At 44.9% G+C, this 26,660-nt stretch overlaps 2 protein-coding genes across 5 annotated transcripts; both read left to right on the top strand.

Annotated features, from left to right (window-relative positions):
- The first annotated feature begins 1,235 nt into the window (after positions 1-1,235).
- On the top strand, positions 1,236-10,695 carry Rbm14 (RNA binding motif protein 14). The gene is made up of 3 exons (XM_021264518.2): positions 1,236-1,705; positions 7,581-9,045; positions 9,816-10,695. Exons 1-3 carry the CDS (start codon positions 1,369-1,371, stop codon positions 10,021-10,023), a joined length of 2,010 nt encoding a protein of 669 aa, XP_021120177.1. The 5' UTR covers positions 1,236-1,368; the 3' UTR covers positions 10,024-10,695.
- On the top strand, positions 1,779-26,477 carry LOC101715235 (RNA-binding protein 4). 4 transcript variants are annotated; one of them, XM_087205009.1, is made up of 5 exons: positions 1,779-2,215; positions 18,033-18,378; positions 19,155-19,577; positions 23,483-24,176; positions 26,046-26,477. In XM_087205009.1, exons 3-4 carry the CDS (start codon positions 19,166-19,168, stop codon positions 24,166-24,168), a joined length of 1,098 nt encoding a protein of 365 aa, XP_087061135.1. In that variant the 5' UTR covers positions 1,779-2,215; positions 18,033-18,378; positions 19,155-19,165; the 3' UTR covers positions 24,169-24,176; positions 26,046-26,477. The 4 variants fall into 4 exon arrangements, with proteins under 4 accessions (XP_087061135.1, XP_021120194.2, XP_087061137.1 ...); XM_021264535.2 differs by having other exon boundaries at positions 1,782-2,215; positions 18,033-18,236; XM_087205011.1 differs by lacking the exons at positions 1,779-2,215; positions 23,483-24,176.
- Positions 26,478-26,660: the final 183 nt, after the last annotated feature.

A 26,660-nucleotide genomic window follows, 5' to 3' on the forward strand; every position in this document is an offset into this window, starting at 1 on the left:
CTGAAAGTTTTATACTTTTAGGCTTTCTTATTTAGGTTCATAGATCCCTTCAAGTTATTTTCATGTATGGAAAAAAAGGGTTGACGTTAATTTTTTATATACGGATACCAGGTGTTCTAGTGCCATTTGCTGAAAACACTTTCTCTTCCTCGGCTCTTGAATTGAGTTTATATTCTATAAAATGCTAATGTTAAATAATCTTTCAAAATTCAGGGGACCATATATGTGTGGTTCTATTTCTAGATTCTCTGTTTTATTCCAATGATCTGTCTTTCCTTACACCAACACTGCCTTGATTACTGTAGCTTTAGAAGTCTTAAAATTAGGTACTAAACGTCTTCCAACACTTTCTGTTTTTAACTTTTCTAGGTCCTTTGTACTCCTACATAACTTTTAAATTTCAATATCCAATTCTTCATTTATAGCAAGTTACACAGACCTGAATTTTTATATATACCTTGTGTTTTCTAATCCTGCTAAATTCAAGTACAAGTTCTAGGGGCTCCTAGAGATTTCTTAGTATTTTCTCTGTAGATGATCATTTCATCTACATATATTCTGCTCCTACCGTGCCAAAAACAAACAAAACTTTATCGTGGAAAACTTCAAACATAAAGCAGAGTCACCTCCTTACTTCTGGATTGGAAATTCTATCACGGTAGACCCGGGTTTTGATTTTTTTCCCACTATCCACAGGGTCTGCCAGGAACTCCCCATACCCAGGGAATGTGCTAGCAGAGAACGAATTCAAGGCACGAGGTCTTCTCCGGGGCAGATGCCTTTTAAGTCCCGTAGGGCCGCCCAGCACAGTCCCCGGAGCCCTTTGCTGCCCGAAGGCGTTTGACCCAGTTTCTCGCCGCCAGGCCCGGTCTTCCCGTGGACACTCACGCTGCAACCTCCAAGTGCGGGTTTGGCCAAAGATTCCAGAATGGGAAGACCCCTGACTTCCGAAGGAACAAAGTTTTTCTTTAGGCCTGTAGGGCCCAGCCTCCCCCGAGTCGGAGACCGCCTCATCGACAGACTAGGCCTCTGCAACGGGCGCACGCTCCCTCCTTTCCATCCCTCCTTCCACCTCCCCTCGGCAGCGGCGGTTGGTCGCGCGCGGTTGCCTCTCTCCCACCCCCTCAGCTAACGAACGGGCTCCAGGCCCTTTGGGATTGGCTGCGCCTGAGTGCATCTTCCCTCAGCCTCTCTTATTGGCTCTCGTCCCGCGGGATGCGTGCTCTGATTGGCTCGATCAGGGCGCCTGCGCGGCGGGGTTCTCGGTCGCCAGCCATTCCTGAGAGGACTGCCGGTAGGTCGGACGTCTCGCCAGTCGCTGGAGCAGAGGTCCCGGCTCTCCGGGAAGGCGGCGGCTGAGGCGGCAAAATGAAGATATTCGTGGGCAACGTCGACGGGGCGGATACGACGCCAGAGGAACTGGCAGCTCTCTTCGCGCCCTATGGCACGGTCATGAGCTGCGCCGTCATGAAACAGTTCGCCTTCGTGCACATGCGCGAGAACGCAGGCGCGCTGCGCGCCATCGAGGCCCTGCACGGCCACGAGCTGCGTCCGGGGCGCGCGCTTGTGGTCGAGATGTCGCGCCCAAGGCCTATGAACACTTGGAAGATTTTCGTTGGCAATGTGTCGGCTGCATGCACGAGCCAGGAATTGCGCAGCCTCTTCGAGCGTCGCGGACGCGTCATCGAGTGTGACGTGGTGAAAGGTAACGTGGAGGCGTGCTCTGGGCGGGGGCGCGCTCTGGGCGGGGGCGCGCTCGGGGCACTCTGCCTGTTAGCCACGCCCCTTACCCTAGGGTCGGTCACTGCGAGGTTGGGGAGGGTGGGGAAGTGCGCGGGAGCGAGCTGGAGGTGTTGGAGGCGCGTTGGGTAGAGCCACCCCCTCCCCTGCGGTCCAGGCACCATTCACCATGCGGGAGGAAGCGGCTCTGGGTGGGTGCGGCGGCCACTGTGAGCCGAGCCCTAGGCCCAGGGACGCGCCAAAGACTTGCGAATGTACCGGGGGCGCGCCTTCTCCTAGTCTCCTGGGCCTGGCACCGAGCGGAAATTGGGAAGTGACGGCACAAGCCGGATCGTGGAGCGGGGAAGATTTCGCTACTTCCCCACTTCCTCTCCCGACGTCGGTCAGAGCAAGGGAAGAGGGAAAAGGAAAAAGTGGGGCCTGACACCCTAAGGCCGCCCTCGTGTTCTCTCCGATGAATGCTTTCGAGTGGAAGGTAACGGGGCCCTTGGACGTTTCTCGGGCTAGGATCTTTTAGTATTTACCTAGCCTGGGTCTCCTTGCGGGTACAGGAGGGGCCCCTTCCGAACCACTTTGGCCTTTCAGTATTTGCTGGGTTACACGTGGTAACTCTGTGCTTTTCAATTCTCTCAAACTTGAGTTTTTATATATCAACTGGAAACCCGGACCTTTTGCGTGTGGAAGGAGGCCTGTTTTATGACGGTCTTCTTCTGCATAGACTTTACCAGACAAGCTGGTGCTCCAGGGTAGTGTCATTCTTTTTATAAGCTTGGTGACTTTAGAAGAGAGCATATTGTGGCTGAGAGGGACACGGGCAAGGGCATTTGGAAGGTCTTCGTTAAACATTGGCTAAACTTGATTTGCTTAGTAGTCATTGTTTGAATACAATAGTCTTAATTCCCAGTGCAGATCCCTAGTTTGCCTTTTCTTTGAGAAAAATGTGTCACCATATATATCTATATTGTAATTTCCACTCTGGGTTCTTGGCCTCTAAGCTCTTTTTTTTACTGACAAGATTTGATGGGACAGCCCTTATGTGACCATTCGCTGTTCTGCTTGAGAATAGATCAGAGTTAACTTTACCCTGTCATCTTCAAGGATACAACCTGGGAGTATCTGGGAGTATGTCCTGTATCTACTGTTGGATTATACTTGCTCATATGCTGTGTGGGAAATTTTGAGGGCAGGAAATAAATATGGGTGGAGGTAACTGTTCATTCTCACCAAAGATATTTAATTTACTGTCCTCAAAAGACATGTCTTTTGAGCCATTCCTTGTCGTTTCTATAAGTGGGGGAAGTGGGTCATAGTGTTCATTACTGGAATCAAGTCTTTGTTCTACGTTAATACTACATTGTATTTTCTTCAGCTCAGGTTATATAAGTCCATGACTACTTGGAATCAGGTTTCCCTGCTGGGTGCTCTGAGACAGGCTATATGGTGCATGAATTTTTGCTTTTGTTTATAGTGAAAGTAGGGAGAATCTCAGATTGAATACTTGGCTAACAAATGGATGGGGTATATGAGTCTTCATGAGTTTTGTGTTTAATTAATCAGGTTTCTTTTGTGGTTCTTAGGCAGGGTGATTAGTAGATTGGGAGTGAAGAATCTAGTACCTCAGGGATTTTATTCATGGGACTTACTGGTCAAGAAGGTTGCTCACAGGTGATAGAGAAAGCCAAAATTTTGCCTACATTTTCTGGGACCAACACCAACAAAAAATGATGGTGAAGTGCATTGTAGCTTCACTTCAGTTATAGAACTCCTGACAGACTCCCTATGAGAGTTAGAGAAGTTTTATGCATTTTTGTCTTTTTAAACATTTATTAGTAGAAATGCATTGACTTCAGGGAGGGGTGTTCAGTTGTATTTGTAGTTAGGTTGATATGTTACAGGGGTCTTAATATACTTTGACCTAAGAAGATTGTAGGGAAGATTTGAGCATCAAATCCACTGATAGGCCTTTCTATGGGGGGGGTTGGGGAAGAAATCAAGTATTTAAAGTTAGGAATGTAGTAGAAAAGACTGGCTCTGTCTTTGTAATAGCTTACTCATTTCTTAAGCTGAGAAAGCATTTGATTGAATCTCCTGGTGTTGACTGTCAGGTGTTTGTTTTTTGGTGCTGGGAATCAAAACCAAGAATTTTGTACATAATGAGCAAGCATTCTACCCCTGAGCTACACCCTTAGCCCCTGTCAGGTCTTTGAAAAGCAGTGAAGTTTGTTAGTGCACAGGACAACCAGCTCTGTTTAATTTCACAGGAAAGAAAAAGAAAAAAACATAGTTGCTTGGTTACTCCAAGAGCTTAGGTACGATTTGTAGAACAAAAATCTCCACAGCAACAGTGGTAACCACTCTCCTCAGCTATATCTTAGCTACATCTTATTGGGTATTGAAAGATTAACAGTTTCAGGAACCACTTAAAGACTTGAGGGGAGGTCTGAAAGTCAGAAGAGGAAATTTTTTGGCGGGGAGGTAATCATTCTGTACAGAGCTTTATAGTTCTTGGTTAAATATTTTTAGTCTTAGAATGAGAAAAATTCATTTTTCCTGATTCTCTTTAGCTTTGGTACTGGAGGAATTTTGATACCACCAGAACATTTGGAGGTCTTTGCAAAACATTTCTTGCTGGGCTTAAAGCAGTGATTTCCTGCAGAAGTTTCCTTGAACTAGCTCTCCAGGCAAGGGGTTCCCTGGAGTTCTTCAGATCTCTGGTTCTTCTTCATTGTCCTAGGAATAGTAGGTTTTTTAGGCATCTTTTATAGGGCTAGATCTGGGTTTGGATGCATACCATGAATTTAGTTGGGCTAAATAGAATTGAGTCAGCTAGGCAACCTAGTCACACTTCAAGTATCAGACTTAGAAACTTCTGGTGTAATTTGGCTGTAATTTTATTATGTTCCCCTGCCCCATCAGATCCACAATTCATTTCCTTCTGTCTCCCCCTTCTCCCTCTCTCTTCCCTTCTCCCACACCACTTTCTTTCTGTACGTAAGATTGACTCTAGGGCCTTTGCACTGAGCTGTATCCCCAGCCCCTTTTTTGTTCTTTATTTTTATTTTTCAGACAGGTTCTCACTAAGTTGCCCAGGCTGGCCTTGAATTTCCAGTCCTCCTGGCTCAGCTTCCCAAAGTGCTGTAATTACAAGTGTGTATTACCACGCCTGACTTCAGTTTTCTTATGTATTTCAGGCTGGCCTTGAACTTTCAGTGATCCTTCTGCCTCAGCCTCCCAAGGGCTGGCATTACAGGTGTGAGCCACCATGCCTGGCTTTTTTTTTTTTTTTTGGTACCAGGGATCGAACTCAGGACCTTGTGCTTGCAAGGCAGGCGCCGGAACCACTGAGCTAAATCCCTGGCCCTTGGCTTTTAATTTTCTTTCTCAATTCTTCCCCAGTAGTGCTGAGAATTTATACTCTATTGCTGAGCTACATCCTCAGTCCTGAAATCTCAGTTTTCAAATTTCACCACTCTGGATAAGACCCGGCTAGGTAGGGAGTAAACAATAGGTTGTCCAGCTGCTCTTGTAAACTGATGAAATTATTGTTGGGTGTTTTTCTGAACTCATTCTGGCCTTAGGAATTTATGGACAAAATGGTCAGGAATACAGTATAGTGTGGTTCCCTTAATCCCTCGCAGTACCTTGAGATCGTCCCCCTTCATGCCTTCCTCCCATCTGTCCACCAGCTCCAGCAAATTTTCTTTCTTACTTTGAGTGGACTTTTCTGCTTGGCTGTTGTTCTCTAGGTGGTTTTGCCATTGCTTAGGGTCATCTTGGCTTTTGCTTTTAAAGAGATGAGAGATCAGAGGACAATTCTAATATCCCGTGGCTAGATGGAAAGGAACACTTAGGTTTTCACCATTGGTAAATGAGGAATTTGGTTCTGGTTGTGAGGATGTTGAGGACTGAGATTTATGATAGTCTAATTTGATTTTTTTTTTTTTGGTACTGGGGATCGAACTCTGGTCCTTGTGCTTGCAAGGCAGGTGGCGGAACCACTGAGCTAAATCCCCGGCCCTAATTTGATTTTTATAGCATCTCTAGTAGGTTCCAATTTTGCATGTATGGATGGTATTGTAAAGGTGAAAGATAATATGCTGTAGGGAAATAAGCTTCTGGTTATTCTTGGATTTGAAAAATCATCATAATTCCCTGTCATTCTATAGCTGTTTATACCTTACATGGCACTTTTGTCTTCTCACTTGAATATCTGACCTTTGTGGTAGGTAGGATAGATTGTCAGATGGGAAAATACATGGTGAGTTTCTTAAAATCTTGTAACAGTCTGATATTTGCATTTAGCCCTGAGGTCTTTTAGTTCCTAGCCTGGGATCCCTAATGCAGTACCATGCTTTTGACTACTATCTATTGATTATTGTGAGGTTGTTAGCATTGTCCTAAAATCCAGGGAAATGACTTGTTCTATAGAAATGGCTAGAGAGGGCATCCCAGAATGAAAATTTCTAAAAGTTAGGACACTTGTTTGGAAGCTATTGTAAGGATTTCTTATCTTGGAGAATGGAACCTTAGTAATTTCATTCAGGTAACTTTTTATTTCTTAAACTGATGTGACAGATTGGCTCTTGGCACTTGGATTCCTTGTGGAAGTAGTCACAGGTCAAAATGGGGTTAAGTACAGGACATTAGTTCTCGGGGCCAGGATCTTTAGATCTTGCTTGTGCTATTGTGGTTTGTGAGAATGGGCATGAAGACAAATTTCTTCCCACTCTCTAAAAATTGTGATGGATGAATAGAGCTTTGAGATTAACATCCTGTCTTATATCCTCTCTCAGCAGAACTCATTCAGGTTTTAAATGAGAGCCTCAGGCATAGGTAACCTGCTAGTTAGAGTAGTTGTAGCGTCTTATGGCTGAAAAACTGGATCTTTTCTGTAAGTAGTCTGCTTTATGAACAGAAGCCCAAGGAGTAAAGGTATACCTATGTCCTTTTAAAGAGGAAATGATGAAGGATGTAATGTGGCCCAGAGGAAGGTGCTTAGTTTCCATTCCCATACTGGTCCCTTTCTAAGCTCACATTTTTATTCATACTATTCAGTCATGTCTTATGCATTGACTTCTCAAGGATAAACTGGCTTAGCAAAGGGGCATGGAAGAGCTGAGACTGGTCCTAGCATTAATCTACTTTGATTTGGGGGACAAGCCACATGGAAATTCTGAGCATATTTTTCCACCTATAAAATAGAGATGACAATACTTTGTCCTGCTGCTTCACAGGATTGTTGTGAGGTCCTGTGCATGGAAATGCTTTGAATACTGGAAATAATATTAAAAAAGAGAGATTATATTGGAGGAATTTTTTGAACTGTTTGCTCATTGCAGTGTAATTCCTTTGCCTTATTTGGACCTAGGCTGAGAGATGGGTCATGTAAAATACAAGTGCTCATTTTCAGTGTTAAAGAACTATAACACCTCAAAGATGAGCAGTAGAGTTTGGTAAGCTTGGGTTGAGAACATTGAATAATTAGTCATCTAGGAACTTTGGCGCATTTTGTCTGCTGGTTTATCCTTAAAAGGAGGTGTGAAGATTTTTATCTTGCATGGCAGTACATCTTTGCTCTTTCTCTCTCACCAAGGAGTTGGGAGAGGTGGCAGCAATTAAGGGGAGAATGGGGAGAAAGTCATAGCAAAGGTGATTGCTTGGGACAGTCAGAAGCTGTCTTATGTGGGAGCCACGTTTTATGATATGCTCCTGGAGAGGAGGGTTTGGAGGCCTGGAGGTAGCTGGCAACAGCTGGGTGCTGTTGTGTGTCCAGTTTGGGACCCCTCTGGTAGCATGCCCTGCCCCCCTAATTGCTAACCCTCTGTCTGCTGCTTTATCAGACTACGCGTTTGTTCACATGGAGAAGGAAGCAGATGCCAAAGCCGCCATCGCGCAGCTCAACGGCAAAGAAGTGAAGGGCAAGCGCATCAACGTGGAACTCTCAACCAAGGGTCAGAAGAAGGGGCCTGGCCTGGCTGTCCAGTCTGGGGACAAGACCAAGAAACCAGGGGCTGGGGATACGTCATTCCCTGGAACTGGTGGCTTCTCTGCCACTTTCGACTACCAGCAGGCTTTTGGCAACAGCACTGGTGGCTTTGATGGGCAAGCCCGTCAGCCCACACCACCCTTCTTTGGTCGCGACCGCAGTCCCCTGCGCCGTTCACCTCCCCGAGCCTCTTATGTGGCTCCTCTGACGGCCCAGCCAGCCACCTACCGGGCCCAGCCCTCAGTGTCTTTGGGAGCTGCCTACAGGGCCCAGCCTTCTGCCTCTTTGGGTGTTGGTTATCGGACTCAGCCCATGACAGCCCAGGCAGCCTCTTACCGCGCTCAGCCCTCTGTCTCCCTTGGGGCCCCATACAGGGGCCAGCTGGCTAGCCCTAGCTCCCAATCTGCTGCAGCTTCCTCACTTGGCCCATATGGTGGAGCCCAGCCCTCGGCCTCGGCCCTCTCTTCCTATGGGGGCCAGGCAGCTGTGGCTTCTTCGCTCAACTCCTATGGGGCTCAGGGCTCCTCCCTTGCCTCCTATGGTAATCAGCCATCCTCTTATGGCACCCAGGCTGCCTCTTCCTATGGGGTTCGTGCAGCTGCTTCCTCCTACAACACCCAGGGAGGAGCTTCCTCTTTAGGCTCCTATGGGGCTCAGGCAGCCTCCTACGGGGCCCAGTCTGCAGCCTCCTCATTAGCTTATGGAGCCCAGGCAGCTTCTTATAATGCCCAGCCTTCAGCCTCTTACAATGCTCAGTCTGCCCCATATGCTGCACAACAGGCTGCTTCCTATTCTTCCCAGCCTGCTGCTTATGTGGCACAGCCAGCCACAGCTGCTGCCTATGCCAGCCAGCCAGCTGCCTATGCTGCACAAGCCACTACCCCAATGGCTGGCTCCTATGGGGCTCAGCCGGTTGTCCAGACCCAGCTGAATAGTTATGGGGCTCAAGCATCAATGGGCCTGTCAGGCTCCTATGGGGCTCAGTCGGCTGCTGCGGCCACTGGCTCTTATGGGGCCGCAGCTGCCTATGGGGCCCAGCCTTCTGCCACTCTGGCAGCTCCTTACCGCACTCAGTCGTCAGCCTCATTGGCTGCTTCCTATGCTGCCCAGCAGCATCCTCAGGCTGCTGCTTCCTACCGTGGCCAGCCAGGCAATGCCTACGATGGGGCAGGTCAGCCGTCTGCAGCCTACCTGTCCATGTCCCAGGGGGCCGTTGCCAACGCCAACAGTACCCCGCCGCCCTATGAGCGTACCCGCCTCTCCCCACCCCGAGCCAGCTACGACGATCCCTACAAAAAGGCTGTCGCCATGTCGAAAAGGTACTGTATGCCCCCCCCGCCTCTGCCCCCAGCTGGGGCTTAGGGCAAGGGGCTGTGGTTGGCATGGGAGGGAAACTGGAGCCATTGGCCCCTCCCTTGGTCTTCTTTACTCCTGTGGGATGTAAAGAGGCTGAGAGGGTTGGTATTTGTGTACTTTGCTGATCACCAGGGTTCAGGTGGAGCACCATGCTCAGTGTGGGGTGGTACCAGTTAGGCTGGGATAAGTGTCACCAGTCTAGGCTGCCCCAAGTGCCATTAGAGACACTGCCTGTAGGATTGTGCCCCGTAGCGTTTCCCACTGTCTGAAGGATTCTTAAGCCTCTTACCTGGTTGTCCTGGCTTTGGGGGTGGGTGTGAAAGAGTAGTCCCTTCGGCACTCACTGGCTGAAGGCAAGTTTATGGAGTGCGTCCACTCTGGGAAGTTGGGGACCTTGCTTTCATCCGCCGTTCTGTTGGTAAACAACCAAATCTTTCTGTACAGGGCCCAGGGATGGGGATAGTTTGTTTGTGGTTTGGGAATATAGACCAAAATTCACCTTGCCAGATCAGAAAGGAAGGCTTCAGTGGAGGGGCTTGGTTTCCTACTGAGTTGAACCCAGGCTTGATTTCTTGGCCTGGATAGAGTGATGAGCCTTCTGACAAAAGGAAACCAAACTGTTGGAGACCAATGTGATCACACCCTCCCTATCCCCATTGGCATCTCCCCCATGCCCACCTGGAGCCCTCCCCTCAATTGTCTCATTCACCAACTGTCTTCTTCTCTTGACTAGGTATGGTTCCGACCGGCGTTTAGCCGAGCTCTCTGATTACCGCCGTTTATCAGAGTCGCAGCTTTCGTTCCGCCGCTCGCCGACAAAGTCCTCGCTGGATTACCGTCGCCTGCCCGATGCCCATTCCGATTACGCACGCTATTCGGGCTCCTATAATGATTACCTGCGGGCAGCTCAGATGCACTCTGGCTACCAGCGCCGCATGTAGGGCCATCCTGGGGGTGGGGGACCACAGGGAGGGAGGGAGAGGAGAGGTAGTTAGGGTGCAGACCTGGGTTATAACCACTCTGGCCCATACCTCTCCTGGTTGCGGTTTTTCATCCCCTCCCTCTACCACGTGGGCCTTCCCCAGGAGATGATCCTTTTGAGTGTTTGGCAGTAACCTACTTTGTTCCTTCGCCTCAGCAGTACATCTTGCTACTGGCTTTAGATCTGCGGTTTCTCCTGTGCCCTGCCTCCCATCTCTTCAGAATGGGAATTTGTTTTTTTGTTGTTTTTTTTTTTTCCTGGCTCCCTTTTATTTTTGTGCGCGATACTTAAGGTCATCTGGATGGGGAAACAACCTGCAACTGAAGTCGGCGGCACCTTTTTCTTTTTAGATGTGAGGGAGGCCAGGAAAGGGTTAGCTTAACCGTTTCCTATGCGCCAAGCTATGCGGGCCCCTGGCTGTCCCTCTGTTAGACTGTTGAGACTGAGATCCTGTTGGGACAGTCAGTTTGTATGTGTCCAAATCCCTGCTCACCACTGATGTTTTAGCTGATGGTGAGTGGCACAGTCCCAATCCCCCATCTCCCTAAGTAGGTGGTGTTAGAAAACCTTAATTTTTTTTCCCTTTTGTATGGACTACAAATAAAACTTGGGGCAATTTGCAGTTTGGAAACCTGGTTGTCATTGTCTTGATTGCACTCAGTGTCAGAGAAGCCAGTTTGACATCCAGGAAGATGTGACAGCTAAAGGGAAGACAGCCTTGAGAACTTAGGGTGGGTGTGGAAAAGGGTTTGAAGCTGGGGATTAGAATTGATTTCTCTGGTGCTTAATGGGGTTTAGCTCATCCGCATCCCACTAGTATGCCATCTTCAGGACTGAAGAGTCCAGACCAGGTGATTGGATCACACCATAATACAGTAAATAAGGCCCATTTTCCTCTGCTTATGTTAGACCATTTTCCCTGACTTTTCTCCAGTTCAGAAATAACCTGAGCTCCAGCAGGGTGGCTCTGAGGTGTGGCTTTTCACAAGAAGTGGGAAATGGGCTGCTTTGGTATTTACAAGGCTAGTGGATCCTTCAGGCAGTGGGCTCAAGTGAATTCTGGGGCTGGGACCTGGAAAGGAGCCATTGTGGGTGGGCGTGATGTCACTGTCTGGTACTGCCCTGTGGTTGCAAGAGGGGGCAGGGAAAATTTGGAGCAGTTCTGGGTCATTCTGGGTAGTGTCCTGGTACCTTGCCTGTTGAACGTCACCATGGAGCGTCCTTCCTGCGTCCTGCCATCACAGCACCTGAGACTCCTTTCTTTTGTCCCCATCTGTTAACAGTTTTCAGATTGTTTTTGCTGGGTTTATATTTGAAGGTGTGATGACAGACTATGGGAAGGGGTGGGATGCAAGCATAACCAAGTGGGGATGCTGGAACGAGAATTGAGGATTCTTTTTACACTTTTGTTCTAGAGCTGGGGGTTGAGGACCTGGGCAAAAAATATGGCAGTTCCAACAAAGGACAAGATGGAGGCTTGGACTTAATGATGGGTGAATGAAAGAAGATTGGTTGATTAGAGTGATAACAGGAAAACCTGATGTTCCTTTGGGAAAGGATACTTTAGAGATGATTTGGGAGCCTGACAGGGCAAGGTGACTTTGGGGAGATGTATATATATCAGTCAAATACAGCCGAGGTGGGTTGTCTCCTTCCATTGGCTTCAAGGGAACTTGCTGGCAGACAGAGTAGTTTGCCCTGAAGTCCTCTTCCTCTGACCAGTGTGAAAAAAAATTATGGTGTTAAACAATGATTTCTTATTTGTGGATGCTAATTGGGGTAATCTCAGGGAGGATTGAGGCCATAGCTCTTTTCTTTGTTTCCTTTTCTGCTCATTGCTTTGCTTTCAAAGGTGCTTTGCTACTCTGCTTCATTTCTTTGCGGGACTGGGGAAGATTGGGAAGAGGAGTTTAATAGATTTCCTGTTACTTTTCTATGTGATGGTGGAATGATCTGAAGGCCAAGTTAACAAGCCAAGCTTTGATTATTACCCTGGAAAATTAAGGGTTGATTGTAAAGCCATGATTGGCCTGTGTATTGTGCAATATTTCTTTCTTTGTGTGGCTTTCTGTATTTTTCTTTCTGTCCAGTGAGGGTTCTGCCACTGCCCCAATCTTAAGGTTCATTAAAAAAAAAAACAACTTAATGTGCCCTTGGGCCAGTGTTGATGTTCTTTATAGCAGTCCCAACTCTTGAGAGTAACCTGGCCTATTTGATCAATCTGCCTGCCTGTCTGTCGTCTTTAGGTTCTGATGTTCTTGCTGCCTCAGTCCTCAGGTTTCTCATTCAAGCCAGGAGTTACAAAGCTAAATTATTTTCATTTTCCTTTTTCTTGCAGATTGTTTTAAAGTCTCTCCTTTTTAAATTTAAATCATACCATCTGTGTTGATTCTGTAACCCACTCATACTTTGCTTTTTGTCAATTTCTGATTTCCAAGGTCCTGTATCTTGGGGAAAGTTGAGTTTAGTGCATGGGAAGACACATATGTAGTATGTGTTTTGGGGAGATGGGCTGTCAGCCTATCTTTGGGTCATTCAACTTTACATCTCTCACCTCTACAACCTGGTTGTCATTGGAGGAGTTTTAGTTGGTTTATTCCTCGAACAAAACCACATAAAGGCTTCCACCCTGGTCAGCCTGCTGTCTTCTGAGGCTTGGACCTTGTTTTAAATTCTGTCTCAGGTGAACCTGGGACCCTGTCTCTTGTACTGGAGGTAATGGGACTGTCATTCTCCATGTAGGCAACCTTCCCAGTCCAACCCTCCAGTTAAGCTCTCCCAAAGTCCTTGCACAATCTGTTGGTTCTCCAGGTGGTCTGTCCTGTCAGACCAAGTCAGTGGACTGTAACATGAATATTGGAGAAATAATACTATGGCCGGGCATGGTGGCGCACGCCTGTAATCCCAGCACTTGAGAGGCTGAAGAAGGGTAATTGCCAAGAGTTCAAGGCCAGCCTGGGGAACATAGTTCAAGGCCAGTCTAGACTACATAACAAGACCCTGTCTCAAAACAAAAACAAACTTACTAGATTTATGGACTAGTGTGCCAGGTAACAGAGAAAATAAGATGGATAGTATATGCAAAATTCACACTTAAGTTCTATAGCTGCCGTTGAAAAAGTCATAAAGGGTTAGAATCTAGAGTTTTCCAGAAAAAGAAATTTCCTACAGGTGGGTTTCAGTCTACCTCTAAATCATTTATGTGTTCATAGTGCTTGAAATGCAGTGCTCAGGAAGCTAACCCCTTTGACTGACCCAGAGAAATTGCTAGTCTGGAAGTCAGAACTCAGTGAAATAGATAACAGTTACAAATATTGGTAGACCTAAGTGGTAGGTTAGGAAGGAAAGGATGTGTAGCAGTCCCAGTAGAGGATACTTTCTGGAGATGGGATTTGATTTAAAAACTGCCTTGAACTCTGCTCCCACTTTGTCATCCAGTATTTATTGCAGTGATGCACGTCTGTAAACCTGTAATCCCAGCAGTAGGAAGGCTGAGGCAGGATTGCCTCAAGTTCAAGGCTAGACTGGACTACACAGCGAGACCTTGTCTCAAAAACAATAAAGTATGTTTTTCATATATTTTCATAGCATCCAAAGTGCATTAGATACTTCAAAACCTGATTTATAAGTGAGAAGATTGGAGCTGTAGGTACAGTAACTTTTCTTAGGATCACATGTGGGTTCAGTCTTCAGCTTGCCCACTTCCTTGAAAAAAATCACAAAATTAACAAAATGGTAGATCAAGGAATTTTAATCACCAGTCATATGAATCACCCAGGGGTTTGCTTGTAATTATTCTTTTTTAGTGTTGACAAGGTTAAATGAGAACTTCTGATTAAATGCTAGCCATCTTGTACAAATGAGTTACAGCATTCTGAGAAGATTGGGATGACCTAGGGGAACACACACCTGAGCAAAAGACTTTGGATGTAGATGTGGTGCTACACCTAAGACTTACTGTGAAGGCAGTGAATTTTTGCAGTGAATGGTGGTGCATAAAAGTGACTTGCAAGCCGTTTTGGCCACCACCAGTCTCTGGCAGCACTATTGTGTGTTCTGGGATCCTATTCTTTTGGTATGGAGAAGAAAGGTTACTTACTGTACAAGGGTAGGGATGTTATGGAAGGCTAATTAACGTCAGAGGTGTAGCTGGCAGTAAGATGGGAAGGAAGCCTTCTTAGTTGGTCTACTGGCTCTCTCTGAGCAACTGTGGAGAACACTGACTTTAGACCTTATCATGCATGTAATTCAGTTCTGAACTAGGAGCCAGAGTTATTAGAAGTAGAAGCTCTAAATATTCACCCCTGCGGGTTTGAAACTAATGCAGATTATTGATGTCGTAAGTAGATTTAATAGACACTCTTGTGTTTACTCCTAAATGTAGATTTGTCCTGTATTTCCTTTCAAGAGTCTAAGCTATCTCTTTTTTTTTTTTTTGAGGCAGGGTTTCACTATGTATGTAGTTCAGGTTGGTCTTGAACTCACTATAACTCAGGCTGGCCTTGGACTCAGTGATCCTCCTGCCTCAGCCTCCCAAGTGCACCACCATGCCCGGCCTTCATTTCTTAATTACATGCATGTAATATCTTCCCTTTTGCTGAAGATTTATACCTTGGCTGCAACAAAATGTCAGCTCTCTGGATGACTTTGGACTTTACCTCTTAGGAACTTAGTAGACTGGTGAGCAAATTAAAAATCACCAGAATGGCCAGGTGTGGTGGCTTGCACCTGTGATCCCAGTGCTCAGAAGACATGTGGGAGGATCACTTGAACTTAGGAGTTTGAGGCCTTGTGGGGCAACGTAGTGAGACCTTGTCTAAAAAAGAAAAAAAACAAGCCAGGTTTGGTGGTGCACACCCAGAATCCCCGTAGTCTGGGAAGCTGAGGCAAGAAGATATAAAGTTTGAGGCCATCCTGATGGCCAATTTAGTGATTAGCAAAGCCCTGTCTCCAAAAGTACAAAAGGTCTGGGGCTGTAGCTCAGTACAAAGGCCCTGGGTTCAGTTCCCAGGACTACTAAATCATCAAGTCACCAAAATGGCATCTACAATGTTCAGACAAGGTGTATTTTTCTAGTGTCATTTCACTGAGGTAGTTCTTTATTTTATTTTATTTTTTGGGGGGGACGGGGGATTGAACTCGGGACCTTGCACTTTCAAGGCAGGCGGCAGGACCACTGAGCTAAATCACCGGCCCCTTAGTTTCAGATTAGCAATTTCTCTAGTGTCATTCTCCATAGTCAGGGCAATGAGTAAGGTAGAGGACTGGATCAGATGTCTTTTTAAAAAAAAAAAAATTAATTAATTAATTAATTTTTGTGGTACTGGGGATCGAACCCGGGTCCTTGCACTTGCAGGGCAGGCAGTGGACCACTGAGCTAAATCCCCAGCCCCTTTTTTTTTTTTTTTTTAACATTAAGCTTCTTTATTCCCAGTAAAATATATTTGGGTAAATATATATCAGTATGAAGCTATTCAAACTACAAACTTCTCTGCCTAAAGGTTCATTTTGCTGCATTTGTCAAAGTAGTGATCAAAAGCTGTGGTGTAGATTGGCTTTGGCTCTGGGCACCTGCTTTTCATTTGAAAGAGACTGGAAAGTGATATGAATAAAGATGCATGTTTTCATTACTAAGTGTCCAGTCCACTCCCAACACCCATGGCTTTGTACTTGCTAGCCAAGTGCTCTGCTTCTGAGTTACATCCCCCAAGCTCTGTGTCCAGGTTCTTAACCTGATACTCAGAAAATTGAAAGTCAGTTCTCTCCTTTTGGTTATGAAGAAATTAACTCATGTATTCCTTTGTTAACTTAGTTAACAAATATTTGGGTACCTTCCATATGCCAGCTACAATTCTAATTCTGGTTATATAGCATGGAATAAGAACAAGTATCTGTTAGGGCAGGAAAAGGGCAGAAAATGAACAAATAGAATTTCAAATGATAGTAAGTATTCTGAAAAATAGCATGGATTCATGGGATAGAGTTCCAAGGCAGTGTTGGAGTAGAGGATACCTTCAGGCCAATGAAGGGCCCGAAGAAAGACTATACCACTTTGAATCACCTTGGAATAATAAGACCAGTGTATCTGGAGGGGTAGTAGTGATTAAACAGATTGGGAGGTTCTAGCAAGAACCAGATTGGGTAGAGTATTATAGTTTAGGGAGAGAAGCTTGAAATCCCTCAAATTGTAATATGTTTTAAAAATAAAGGGATGATTTAATGTGGCTCATTCACTTTGATGACTTGCAAACAGATATAACTAGATCTGCTGGGCTTTCAGAAGGGAAATCAAATAATTAGGTTGGGAGGGCACCAAAAGAGGTCAGTAGTCTTAATGTTTATACACTGGCATGAATTGTGATCCTCATAACATAACATTTGTATTTCTAGTGCCCCGTGTAGATCTGTAGAGATTCTAGTTTCACAGAATAAGTTGATACATATTTTGGGAGAAAGTTGTCCTAGGCTATTGGGACACAAAATATTTGGAAGATCAAACAGAGGATTTCTGGTGGAGGTTGGATTATGATCACTTCCTAAAGCCGAGCCCCTTAGGGCATGTGCAGCAGACTAACAAAATTAGTTTTCTTCTTTACTCACTGTGCCCTTTACTTATCAATCTTAGAGCAGAATCAGGATCCACATTGAAGTGGGCCACATCTGTAAATGTATTGTACTTTGACTTTTTAGTGATCTTTTTTCACCCAAAAGTTCTTGACCAACTTTCTACTGTTGGATTCCTGAATCATGTGAGTTTTGAAATGCTAGTGCTTACTTTACCTTTCTCTTTCCAAAACTCCTCTCTCCTTTTCTTCCTTTTATTCTTTTATGGCTGCTTTGGGTGATAGTATGTTCTATTTGTGTCATCTACATTCCTGATGATCCCTGTCCTCATCAACAGTTCACTGCTTTTAGCCTGTTTGCTCCTGTTTTAAGTTCTTCCATCCAGCACTTGCACCCCGCCATTGCCTTTTCACTCTTAAAAAGCTGCTTTGCAGAAGGTCTTGAGGATGAAGTCATTTACTAAGTGAATATGAGATTAATGAAGCAGCCAAAGGGTGAAAACGAGAATGTAAGGGAGCTGGACCCTGTGAAGAATGTTCTGTGTATTTGTTTAAAGCTGATTGTGACAATGCTTTCCCTCTAAGGTCGGTTTTAGAGGGTTTAAACCTACAGCTCTGGTTGATGGCGCCCAATAAAATAAAATAAAACAAAAACCTTTGCTGCTCCCGTTTTTTCTAAGGGCAGGGTGGTGGTGGTGGTGGTGGTGAGGGTCTGTCTTCAGTCTCCACGGTTACACAGAAGTTAGTTCAAGTTGGATCCTGAAGGAAAGGATCCTGTTCCTGGAGGAAGGGAGGCTGGTTCCAGGAGGGAACTACCTCATTGCCTCCTAGATAATGCCGCCTCCCGTCCAACCTCCTGAGCCGGTACACCTTTCAAGGTGGGGGCCACTTAGTTTCAGAGGTAGCCTTTTTTTGTTTTGTTTTTCAGCGCGCGCGTTGCGGGTGGGGGGGCTTCGAGGCTTTCAGGGCTACAGTACGAATTACTGGCCGGAGAAAGTTGGTGTTTTCCAGTTGGGGGCCTCGATGTTTTTCTTACATAGCATCAGTTTCTATGTAAGTTATGGTCCACAGCATCCAGTTTGCGAGGATGTGGCGTTTGAGAATTTAGAAGGAAAAATTTGGAATAGATGGTAAAATGGATCTCGGAGTACTGTCAAGGCGAGCACGCGGAAGTGGCGAAATGTGGAAGGTTACCAAAGTTGGCGCCATGAAGCTAAACACTGCTACATCAGGGCCCTCACTCATTCCGCCTCATGGCGGTCCGCACCTCGCCTTGAAGCCCACGTTTGTGGCTCCTCCCTCACGCGGACCTTTTACCCAATCAATGTGTCCGACTTCTCTAGGTTGGTACTTATTGGCTTCCGTATAAAAGCTCCGGGGTTACTGACGTTTCCACCTCTTCCAGGCCTCTCAGGTAATTGGCGTTCACGGTCGCCAATCAGGAAGAGGATCTTCGGGAACGCCTGCCTTTGACTTTATTGAACGGCCAATCCTGTGGTAGGCTCACCTCCCCCTCTCTACCCAGAGTCACTGCTGCGGTCGCCGCCATTTTAGCGTTTTGTCAGAAGCGTCCGCGCCGCGAGGAAGAGGCCCTGCTGATTTCTGTGCGGTGAGAGACTCCGAGCCTTTCCACTATCTTCTTTTGCTTTGTTAAACCTTATTTCACTCCTTTGGGCGTCGGGGGTGTCTTAGTGGGGTCGCGGCCTGCGCATCCTCCCTGAGAGCCCACCTCAGGTCCTCGACGTTGCGCGGTAAGCCTGAAGCAGCCCTTCCCCCATCTCCTCGAGAATGTCTTGCTTTCTTGCTCTCTGCCCTACTTGACTCGGCTTTCCGCCGAGCTAACTCCTACGTATTTTGAGCTTAGCATTTACAAGTTGTTTTAATTTCGCAGGCCCTAGAATATTGTTGGTAAATTAATCTGAAATCTCCGGTTATGCATTTCTCCATTCTGCTGAAGCTTGTGAAGATATCTCTAGGGAGGCGTTCCCCACACCCAGCATTTTCAGTAGCCTCAACGCTTCACAGTCTGGGGCGAGTCTCGCGGCCGCAGCTTCCAAAGGAAACCCCTAAACATAGCTATTACAAGGCCCACTTCTCCGGAAACGGTGGCTTCTAAGATTATTACTAGAGGAAGAGTCAGTTCGTAGACAGTAGTTTTTGGCAGCCAGCAAGCCCAGTATAATTAAACTTTGAAATTTTGATTATTCTTATAGTGGACAGAAAAGTTCAGTCTTCCTCAGCTATTCAGTTCTACTTTTTATATTTATTCATGTTCCTTTTTGGAAGTATCCAACTCCAAACCTTTGTCTACTGACGACCTCCCAGTTTAGTCTCCTTTAGAGGTTCTATGGTAGGTATTACTGCAGGTTTCACCCTTTTTCCTTTGTTTATGGTGTCGAGGTATGAGTGTGAACAAGATAAAATTGGAAATATGTGCTAGAATGAAAGGAGGTGCTATTAGTGATTTTTTAAAAAAGTGGTATGAGACCAAGGTCTTTTGTTAGAAATCTTGTTCCTTTTCTCTCAGGCTGGGTCGAGATGGTGAAGCTGTTCATTGGAAACCTGCCCCGGGAGGCCACAGAGCAAGAGATCCGCTCACTCTTTGAGCAGTATGGGAAGGTGCTGGAATGTGATATCATTAAGAACTATGGCTTTGTGCACATAGAAGACAAAACTGCAGCTGAAGATGCCATCCGTAATCTACATCACTATAAGCTTCATGGAGTAAACATCAATGTGGAAGCGAGCAAGAATAAGAGCAAAGCTTCAACAAAGTTACATGTGGGTAATATCAGCCCCACGTGTACCAACAAAGAGCTTCGGGCCAAGTTTGAAGAGTATGGTCCAGTCATCGAATGTGACATCGTGAAAGATTATGCCTTTGTACACATGGAGCGGGCAGAAGATGCAGTGGAGGCCATCAGGGGCCTTGATAACACTGAGTTTCAAGGTGAACCACTGTCTTTGGGTAGAGAGCTGAATACAATGTTATATACAGGAAAAAGTTGGTTAAGTAAAGGAGTGTGAGGTAGAGATACAAATGTTGACTCCCTAGTGGTGAAAGGTTAAGTGTGGGTGAGGGACTTATTGAAATGGAGCATGCATGGGTTTAGAGGCTTTACTTAAGTCAGTTTAACCCTCCTGGAAAAAAAAAGAACTACTTGGTTTTCATTTGAAGCCCCTAAGGCTTTTATACCTCTCAGTTTAATCCTTTGGTTTTAGGCTTGGCATGGTTGTGCACACATGTAATCCCAGCACTTGGGAGGCTGAGGCAGGAGAATTACTGTGAGTTCCAGGCCAGCCTGAACTACACAGCCAGACCCTGTCTCAGAGAACCAAGAAGGAAAAAAAAAAAATCCTTTGCTCTTGAAGACTTTGAATTATTGTGTCTCTTTCTCTTCTTTGGTAGTAGGGTACATTGTATTTCACTGAATTTAATGCTTCACAGTATTTGATATGCAAGGAACCAATTAAAAACATGTTAGTGGAATTCCTGTGAAGCTCCCCCACTTTACCTCAGCCAGCTCTTAGCTTTTCAGCAAAGATAACTGATTTTTAAAAGGATACAGCTCTAGTTGATTTTGCATTATAGCTGTACCAAAGGTTGTTTTGAAAGCCAGTCTAGAATTAAAAAGGCTGATTTCAGGAGTTTGGGAGGAGGCATTGGAATTTTGGTCAGTAATGGCATTTCTTAAAAAATTGGTTTTTGCCGGGTGTGGTGGCGCTCGCCTGTAATCCCAGCACTTGGGAGGCTGAGGCAGGAGGATCGCCACAAGTTTAAGGCCAGCCTGAACGGCATAATGAGACCCTGCCTCAAACAACAAAAAAAATGGTATTGGGGGTGAACTGACTTTAATATCTTTGAATATTTCCATAGACCCTTGATTAGATTGTTTTTATGCCTGGAGGATAGCATGGGTGGTATGGATTGTCACTTTATTTGAAAAGTATTAACATCTTAGTTTAAGATTTAAACTTCCTTGTTAGGAGATAGTAACTGGTAGTGAATTACCATCTGAACTCTTAATTCTGTTTCCATCTCCTTTTGGACTCTTGAGTCCAAATAACTCTTCCCTTTGGTTGTGATTAACTTCTAAATTACAGTGTATCCCCGTACTCATGAGTATATTTCAAACCTGTGTTCTGACCATGTTAACATGAACAACAGTGCCCCCCCCCCTTACTGCCCTTGTGTTTTAGGGTTATCTTTGTTGTTCATTTCTCCTAAATTGAGCCTTTCTTAAGATCTGGAGGTCTGATTATCATATTTCTCCATGTAATGGGTGTTCTGTGTCAAGGGCATTGCTGTGTATTATTTTCTTTGAAAGAGTTTCACAGGTCTCTCAGGTCTAGTTGCTTTCCTTCTTTAATTGGCAAGTTGAGAATTATTTTGTGTACAACTTAACTGGAAGCAAAGGTTGTTCTTGTGGAGGGTTATAGATACTATAGTATCTAGTTTTTGGACACTTCTACACTTTAACCTAGTCATGGAAGTAATATCTGTGAGGATACATGAGGATGAGGAAAACAGTGTGTGGTCTTATTCAAAACAAATTACCCATACAACCGGTAATCTGAACTGTAGGTTAGCTCTGATGCTAATTTATGCTTATTTTTACATAATTTTTCATAGTATTACTCTTGTGGGGTTTTTTTTTTTCTGTTGTGTGTAGGTGTGTGTGCACGCACGCGCCTGGAAGTAAACCCAGGACCTCAACACATGCTAGGCAAATAATGATCTTCCAGTGATCTACATCTGCAGCTCCTCTATATTTTTGGAGGGGCATGCTACTAGGGCTTAGATCCAGTGCCGTAGCATTAAGCTGTGTCCGTTTTTAAGCCTTTTTTATTTTGAGACAAGATCTCACTAGTTCAGACTGTCTTTGAATTCACTATGTAGCCCAGGCAGGCCTTGAATTTGTGGCAATCCTCCTGCCTGCCTCAGCCTCCCAAGTGCTGGGATTATAGGCATATACCACCACACCAAATTTACTTTCTTTATTTTTAGCAGTACTGGTAATTGAATTCAGGACTTACATCTCCAACCTCTTTTTAAATTTTGAGATGGGTTTTGCTAAGTTGTCCAGGCAGGATTTAAATTTATTTATTTATTTTTTGTTTTTGTTTTTGGTACCGGGAATCGAACTTGGGTCCTTGCGCTTTCGAGGCAGGTGGCGGAACCACTGAGCTAAATCCCCAGCCCAGGATTTAAATTTATGATCCACATGTGCCACCATGCCCTACAAGGTGTCATCTCTTAATACTGTTCTAGTAATACTGTATATATGTGTGTGTGTGTGTTTGGTAGAAAGTCTGATTTGCCTACTTAAAATCTATTTCAGATATTTTTTAAAGATTGAGCATCTCTTTCTGACGTTAGAATTGACAAGTTCTTAGGCTTTTATTACTGTTCTTGTGCTTTGAATGTGTGAGGTTAGTTTCTTGGTTGCACTTGTTTTTTCTGGGCTTGTTGGGTGCCTAAGTGGTCCCCTGGGCAATGCCAGACACAAGTTAGTACTTTAAGGCACTTAAGTATTTAATTGCTTGTCTTAGTTCATTTAATGACTTGCAACTTAAAATTTTACAATTTACAGTTATAATGTTTAAACTGAGATACTTGTTGTTGTATTGTTATCAGGGTTCCTCCATTTCCTTTTCTAGTTTCTGAGAACCTAACTTTGCAGGTGAAGTTGAGTAATTACCACTTTCTCTGATATTAGAGGACCCACCTATTAGACTCTTCCGAGGTTCTAACCAGCTGTTTGACATCTGTATGGTTTGGTACATTGGAGCTTAGTTTTATCTTTTTCAAAAGCTTTTTGCTTTTGTTAGGTTTTCAGAAGCAATATTTTTTCATTTTCAAAAGTTGTGATTTTAAAAAAAAGGATGCATGTTATAATTTCACATTCTTGAAGAAGAAAAGATAAATTAATCTTACCAAATTGAGCATTTTTGGTTGACTGTGTGATATTATTGGTTATTCTCCATTTTCTAATTATCCTCTTTTTTTTCCAGTTTATAATATTCTTTCCATTAAATAAGGCATTTTGAGAACAACATGCTGTTTTCCTTTGACCTTACTGGAGGGTCACTAAAATTAGCTGTCAGATTGTAAAGAATCCTTATTAGAGTAATTGTTAGAAACAGCTAAAGGACACAGCTAAGTGAGAAAACCTTGCTTCAATTTGTATTGTGTCCCCCAGCCTCTCCAGTTCTTGAGTGTTTTTTCCAGAGATGTAGTTTGAAACTTGCCTACTGCACCCTCCCCTGGATCAAATCCTGATCATTTCAATGATGGTAACTTAAAAGAGTTTTTTATTCCATTGTCTTTAACTGAGGTAGGGGTAGTAAACCTTGACTTTTACATTTAATGAGGTCAATCTTGATAGTGAAGATTGGAGATAGAAACTTGTGGAGCATTCTTATTTTTTATCCGGTACTGGGGATGTAACTCGGGTCCTTGCGCTTGCATAGCAGGCGGCGAAACCACTGAGCTAAATCCCTGGCCCCAACATTCTTATTTTTAATTCCTTTGTTGGGTTACTGTTGGGAGATTTTTGCCCAGTTACTTGGCAATGAATGAAATGTTTGTTTTTGGGCTAGAGTCGTTTGTTTGTTAAGCAGTAAAAATGGTATCATAGCTCTAAAATTTCATCTATTTGATCTTTGCCTGAATGAGGTTATTATATTAGATCTATATGTTGGGCTTTTTTTTTTCCCCCAGTCTTTTTGGCATTGATGAATCCTGCATTAAGAGTTGTTTAGGTAAAGCCACAATTATGACCAGTGGCTGGGGTAGGGGGTTGGGCTATGACTAAGAGTGATAGCAACCCTTCTTGCGTCTGTTTCTTCAAGGCAAAAGAATGCACGTGCAGTTGTCCACCAGCCGGCTTAGGACTGCGCCCGGGATGGGAGACCAGAGCGGCTGCTATCGGTGCGGGAAAGAGGGGCACTGGTCCAAAGAGTGTCCAGTAGATCGTTCGGGCCGCGTGGCAGACTTGACCGAGCAATATAATGAGCAGTATGGAGCAGTGCGTACGCCTTACGCCATGAGCTATGGGGATTCGTTGTATTACAACAACGCATACGGAGCGCTCGATGCCTACTACAAGCGCTGCCGTGCTGCCCGGTCCTATGAGGCAGTGGCAGCTGCAGCTGCTTCTGCGTATAATTACGCAGAGCAGACCCTGTCCCAGCTGCCACAAGTCCAGAACACAGCCATGGCCAGTCACCTCACCTCCACCTCTCTCGATCCCTACGATAGACACCTGTTGCCGACCTCAGGAGCTGCTGCTGCCACAGCTGCTGCTGCAGCAGCAGCCGCTGCTGCTGTTACTGCAGCTTCCACTTCATATTACGGGCGGGATCGGAGCCCCCTGCGTCGCGCTACAGGCCCAGTCCCTACTGTTGGAGAGGGCTACGGTTACGGGCATGAGAGTGAGTTGTCCCAAGCTTCTGCAGCCGGGCGGAATTCCCTGTACGACATGGCTCGGTATGAGCGGGAGCAGTATGCGGATCGGGCGCGGTACTCAGCCTTTTAAAGCTTGAGGTGAGAGTGGTGGGGTGTCCCCTGTTCTAGATTTGCCATCCCTCCTGCAGCCTAAAGGGCTCCAATTAGGCTGCCCTGCTTGCTTGCTTGCTTTTACAGGGTTAGGGTGAGGTTAGTAGCCTGGTTCAGTCAGGGAGAAGTCCTAAATGCTTATTTTGAAGTAAGTAAATGTCCCTAACCCTCCTGGAAGAACAAAGAATGATAGGCTGGTGAATCTTAGGTCACACTATGTGCTATAATGGAACTGATCTGGCACCCAGATATCCAGTCTTAGATGTGCTGTTTCTCAGAGGCTTTGTTGAATTTCCTAGGTGTGTGACATTACTAAGGTCTTCAAGTTTCCTGTGTGCCTCATGCTATGTGAAAGGTCTCATATGACCTCTAATGATAAATTCTGTAACTGTAGTTAACTGGTCATCACTGCTAAGGTCCCAGTTACTATGAAGATTGTGTCTTCTTAATCTTGGAGTGTGTTTCTGACATACTGAACATTTTAGCCCTTTATGTTTTATAGAATTTACTTGGTAAGTTGGGGCAGAGAGAAACAGAACACATCTCTCTTGTAGAGTGTTCCATAAGGAAGTCTGGGCATGGACTCCGAGGTCTATCTTAGTTGCTCAACTCAGATTCATCTCAAGAGAGTGCCCACTCTATTACTATGTTGAATCTGTCCTGTGACAGTCTGTGTGTGGGGGTTTTTTTGTTGGCTTTTTCTTTTTGACTGTTCACAGTGCTGTTTGACATACTCTGCTTCTTCAAGGTATATAATATGCATACAGGCATATTAGTTTTATTTTGATAATGTTGGAATCCAGTGTTGGGAGCTTTGCCATAAGTGGGTCACTCCCTTTATCTTCCCACTAGTAGTTGTGAACATTTAATATTCTTGAGCCACCAGCTGTACCTTGAGTCCTCTGGCTTTTTCCTCTACCAGACATTTTGAGCCTTGTGATCCATTTGGCTCTATTTGAATATATTCTCTTTGGATGCTTGCCAGCTTTGGACTCTAGGTTTTTGAGATTCCTGTTGTACTTAAGGGTAATTCTCAAAGCCCTTAGAGTAAGTTACCTCCAGTGTTGTCAGACTTTACCATTGTTCCCTTAATCCTGTATAGTAAGAATGAAGGTGATTCTTTGTTATCTTTTTTTTTTTCTGGTACCAGGGATCGAACTCAGGACCTCGAGCTTGCAAGTTAGAAGTGGCGTCACTGAGCTAAATGCCCCAGCTCTGTCATCTTTTTAATTAAGGCAGAAAGTACGTGATTTGCGTAGGCCCATTGGATAGGAAATCGCAATTGGACTAAAACAGAAACTTGAGTGACTTGTGGTAGCTTAATACCTGCCCTCCAGTACCTTCTTTTAAAAGTTAATTTCTTCTCTGGCAGATTTGGAAGTCCTCTGATCTTAGAACTTACTCATTTGGACAACTGGTTCAGCTGTTTTTGTCAAGACCTTGAATTGGTTTTTAACTTGGACCTCGGCAGTAACTCCCAGATTGAAATATACTATGGCCTTTTTACTCCAGAGAGTTAATTGCAACCTTTTCCCTTTTTTCTGTTCACTGATGACTGTGATACAGAATTACCTTTGCTGGGAAATACTAATATTAACATCAAGAGCAATGGAATGTCTTTGCCTATTCTCATGGAAGATTTATTACTTAATACAGAGGCCTTAATCTGGGATTGTTTAGCCTTCCCAATTCTCTGGCCTTCAAACTCTGTTAGATTGTCATGATACTGGGGAAGAGTACAAGTAAATTTAAAAGAAGCATCAACTTATCAGACTTTATAAAGATGTTCTTTGAAGTTTTACGTAGGAAAGCCCTTTTGAGCTTTGCTGTAAAGCCCCTTATTGTGCTCTCTTTCAGGTGGGATATGTGTGGGCTGAAATTCCAAGCAGCGGTTGTGCATGAGAATACACCCTTCGTTGGTACCCTGTCACCGGGAAGTTTTCGGCTCAGTGCATTCAGTCCCTCAGGAACCGTGGACCTTAATTTACTTTGCTAAGTTCAGACCTCCTTTCCTTTCCTTTCCTTTCATGCCCATTATCCTGTTGTTGCTGTTGTTCAATACTTCTGTAGCTTCCCATTCATGTTCTGTTTTCCCAGCAGGCCTCATTATATGCAGAAGCTGTGGTGGGGGCCATGCTGTCTCCTCCCTGCCTCCTGCCTCCAATGGGTGTTGGATTTGGGAATGGCCTTGGTGAGAGTCACTGCTCTTGGGTTTCTTTTGGCCCCAAGGCTAGACCTAGAGTTGGATCACTTTTTTCTTTCCTGTGAAATAAATGGTTTTTCAACTTAGGGTATGTGTACTTTGAAAGAATTCTTGCTTGGACTTGTTGGGTGGGGGTGGGGGTGGGGGTTATACCTTGAAAAGGGGAGGAGGGTCTAAAGTTTAAGAATCTCAGCTTTGGGTGAATATCACTGCAGTTATTTTCTTTGTTGTAGATAGGACTTGTATTTTCCAAAGGAAAAAGGTTCTGG

The sequence above is a fragment of the Heterocephalus glaber genome, unplaced genomic scaffold, assembly GCF_053883595.1.
Source record: "Heterocephalus glaber isolate CG9 unplaced genomic scaffold, H.glaber_assembly_v1.0 deba00000594, whole genome shotgun sequence".
NCBI classification, from domain to species: Eukaryota; Metazoa; Chordata; class Mammalia; order Rodentia; family Bathyergidae; genus Heterocephalus; species Heterocephalus glaber.

Bases quoted from the DNA above. Each gene is read 5' to 3' on its own strand.
- Rbm14 (XM_021264518.2), top strand. From the start codon at position 1,369: ATGAAGATATTCGTGGGCAACGTCGACGGGGCGGATACGACGCCAGAG. The intron at 1,706-7,580 runs GTAACGTGGAGG...CTGCTTTATCAG, and splicing joins CGAGTGTGACGTGGTGAAAG to ACTACGCGTTTGTTCACATG. The intron at 9,046-9,815 runs GTACTGTATGCC...TCTCTTGACTAG, and splicing joins GCTGTCGCCATGTCGAAAAG to GTATGGTTCCGACCGGCGTT.
- LOC101715235 (XM_087205009.1), top strand. From the start codon at position 19,166: ATGGTGAAGCTGTTCATTGGAAACCTGCCCCGGGAGGCCACAGAGCAA. The intron at 19,578-23,482 runs GTGAACCACTGT...TGTTTCTTCAAG, and splicing joins TGATAACACTGAGTTTCAAG to GCAAAAGAATGCACGTGCAG.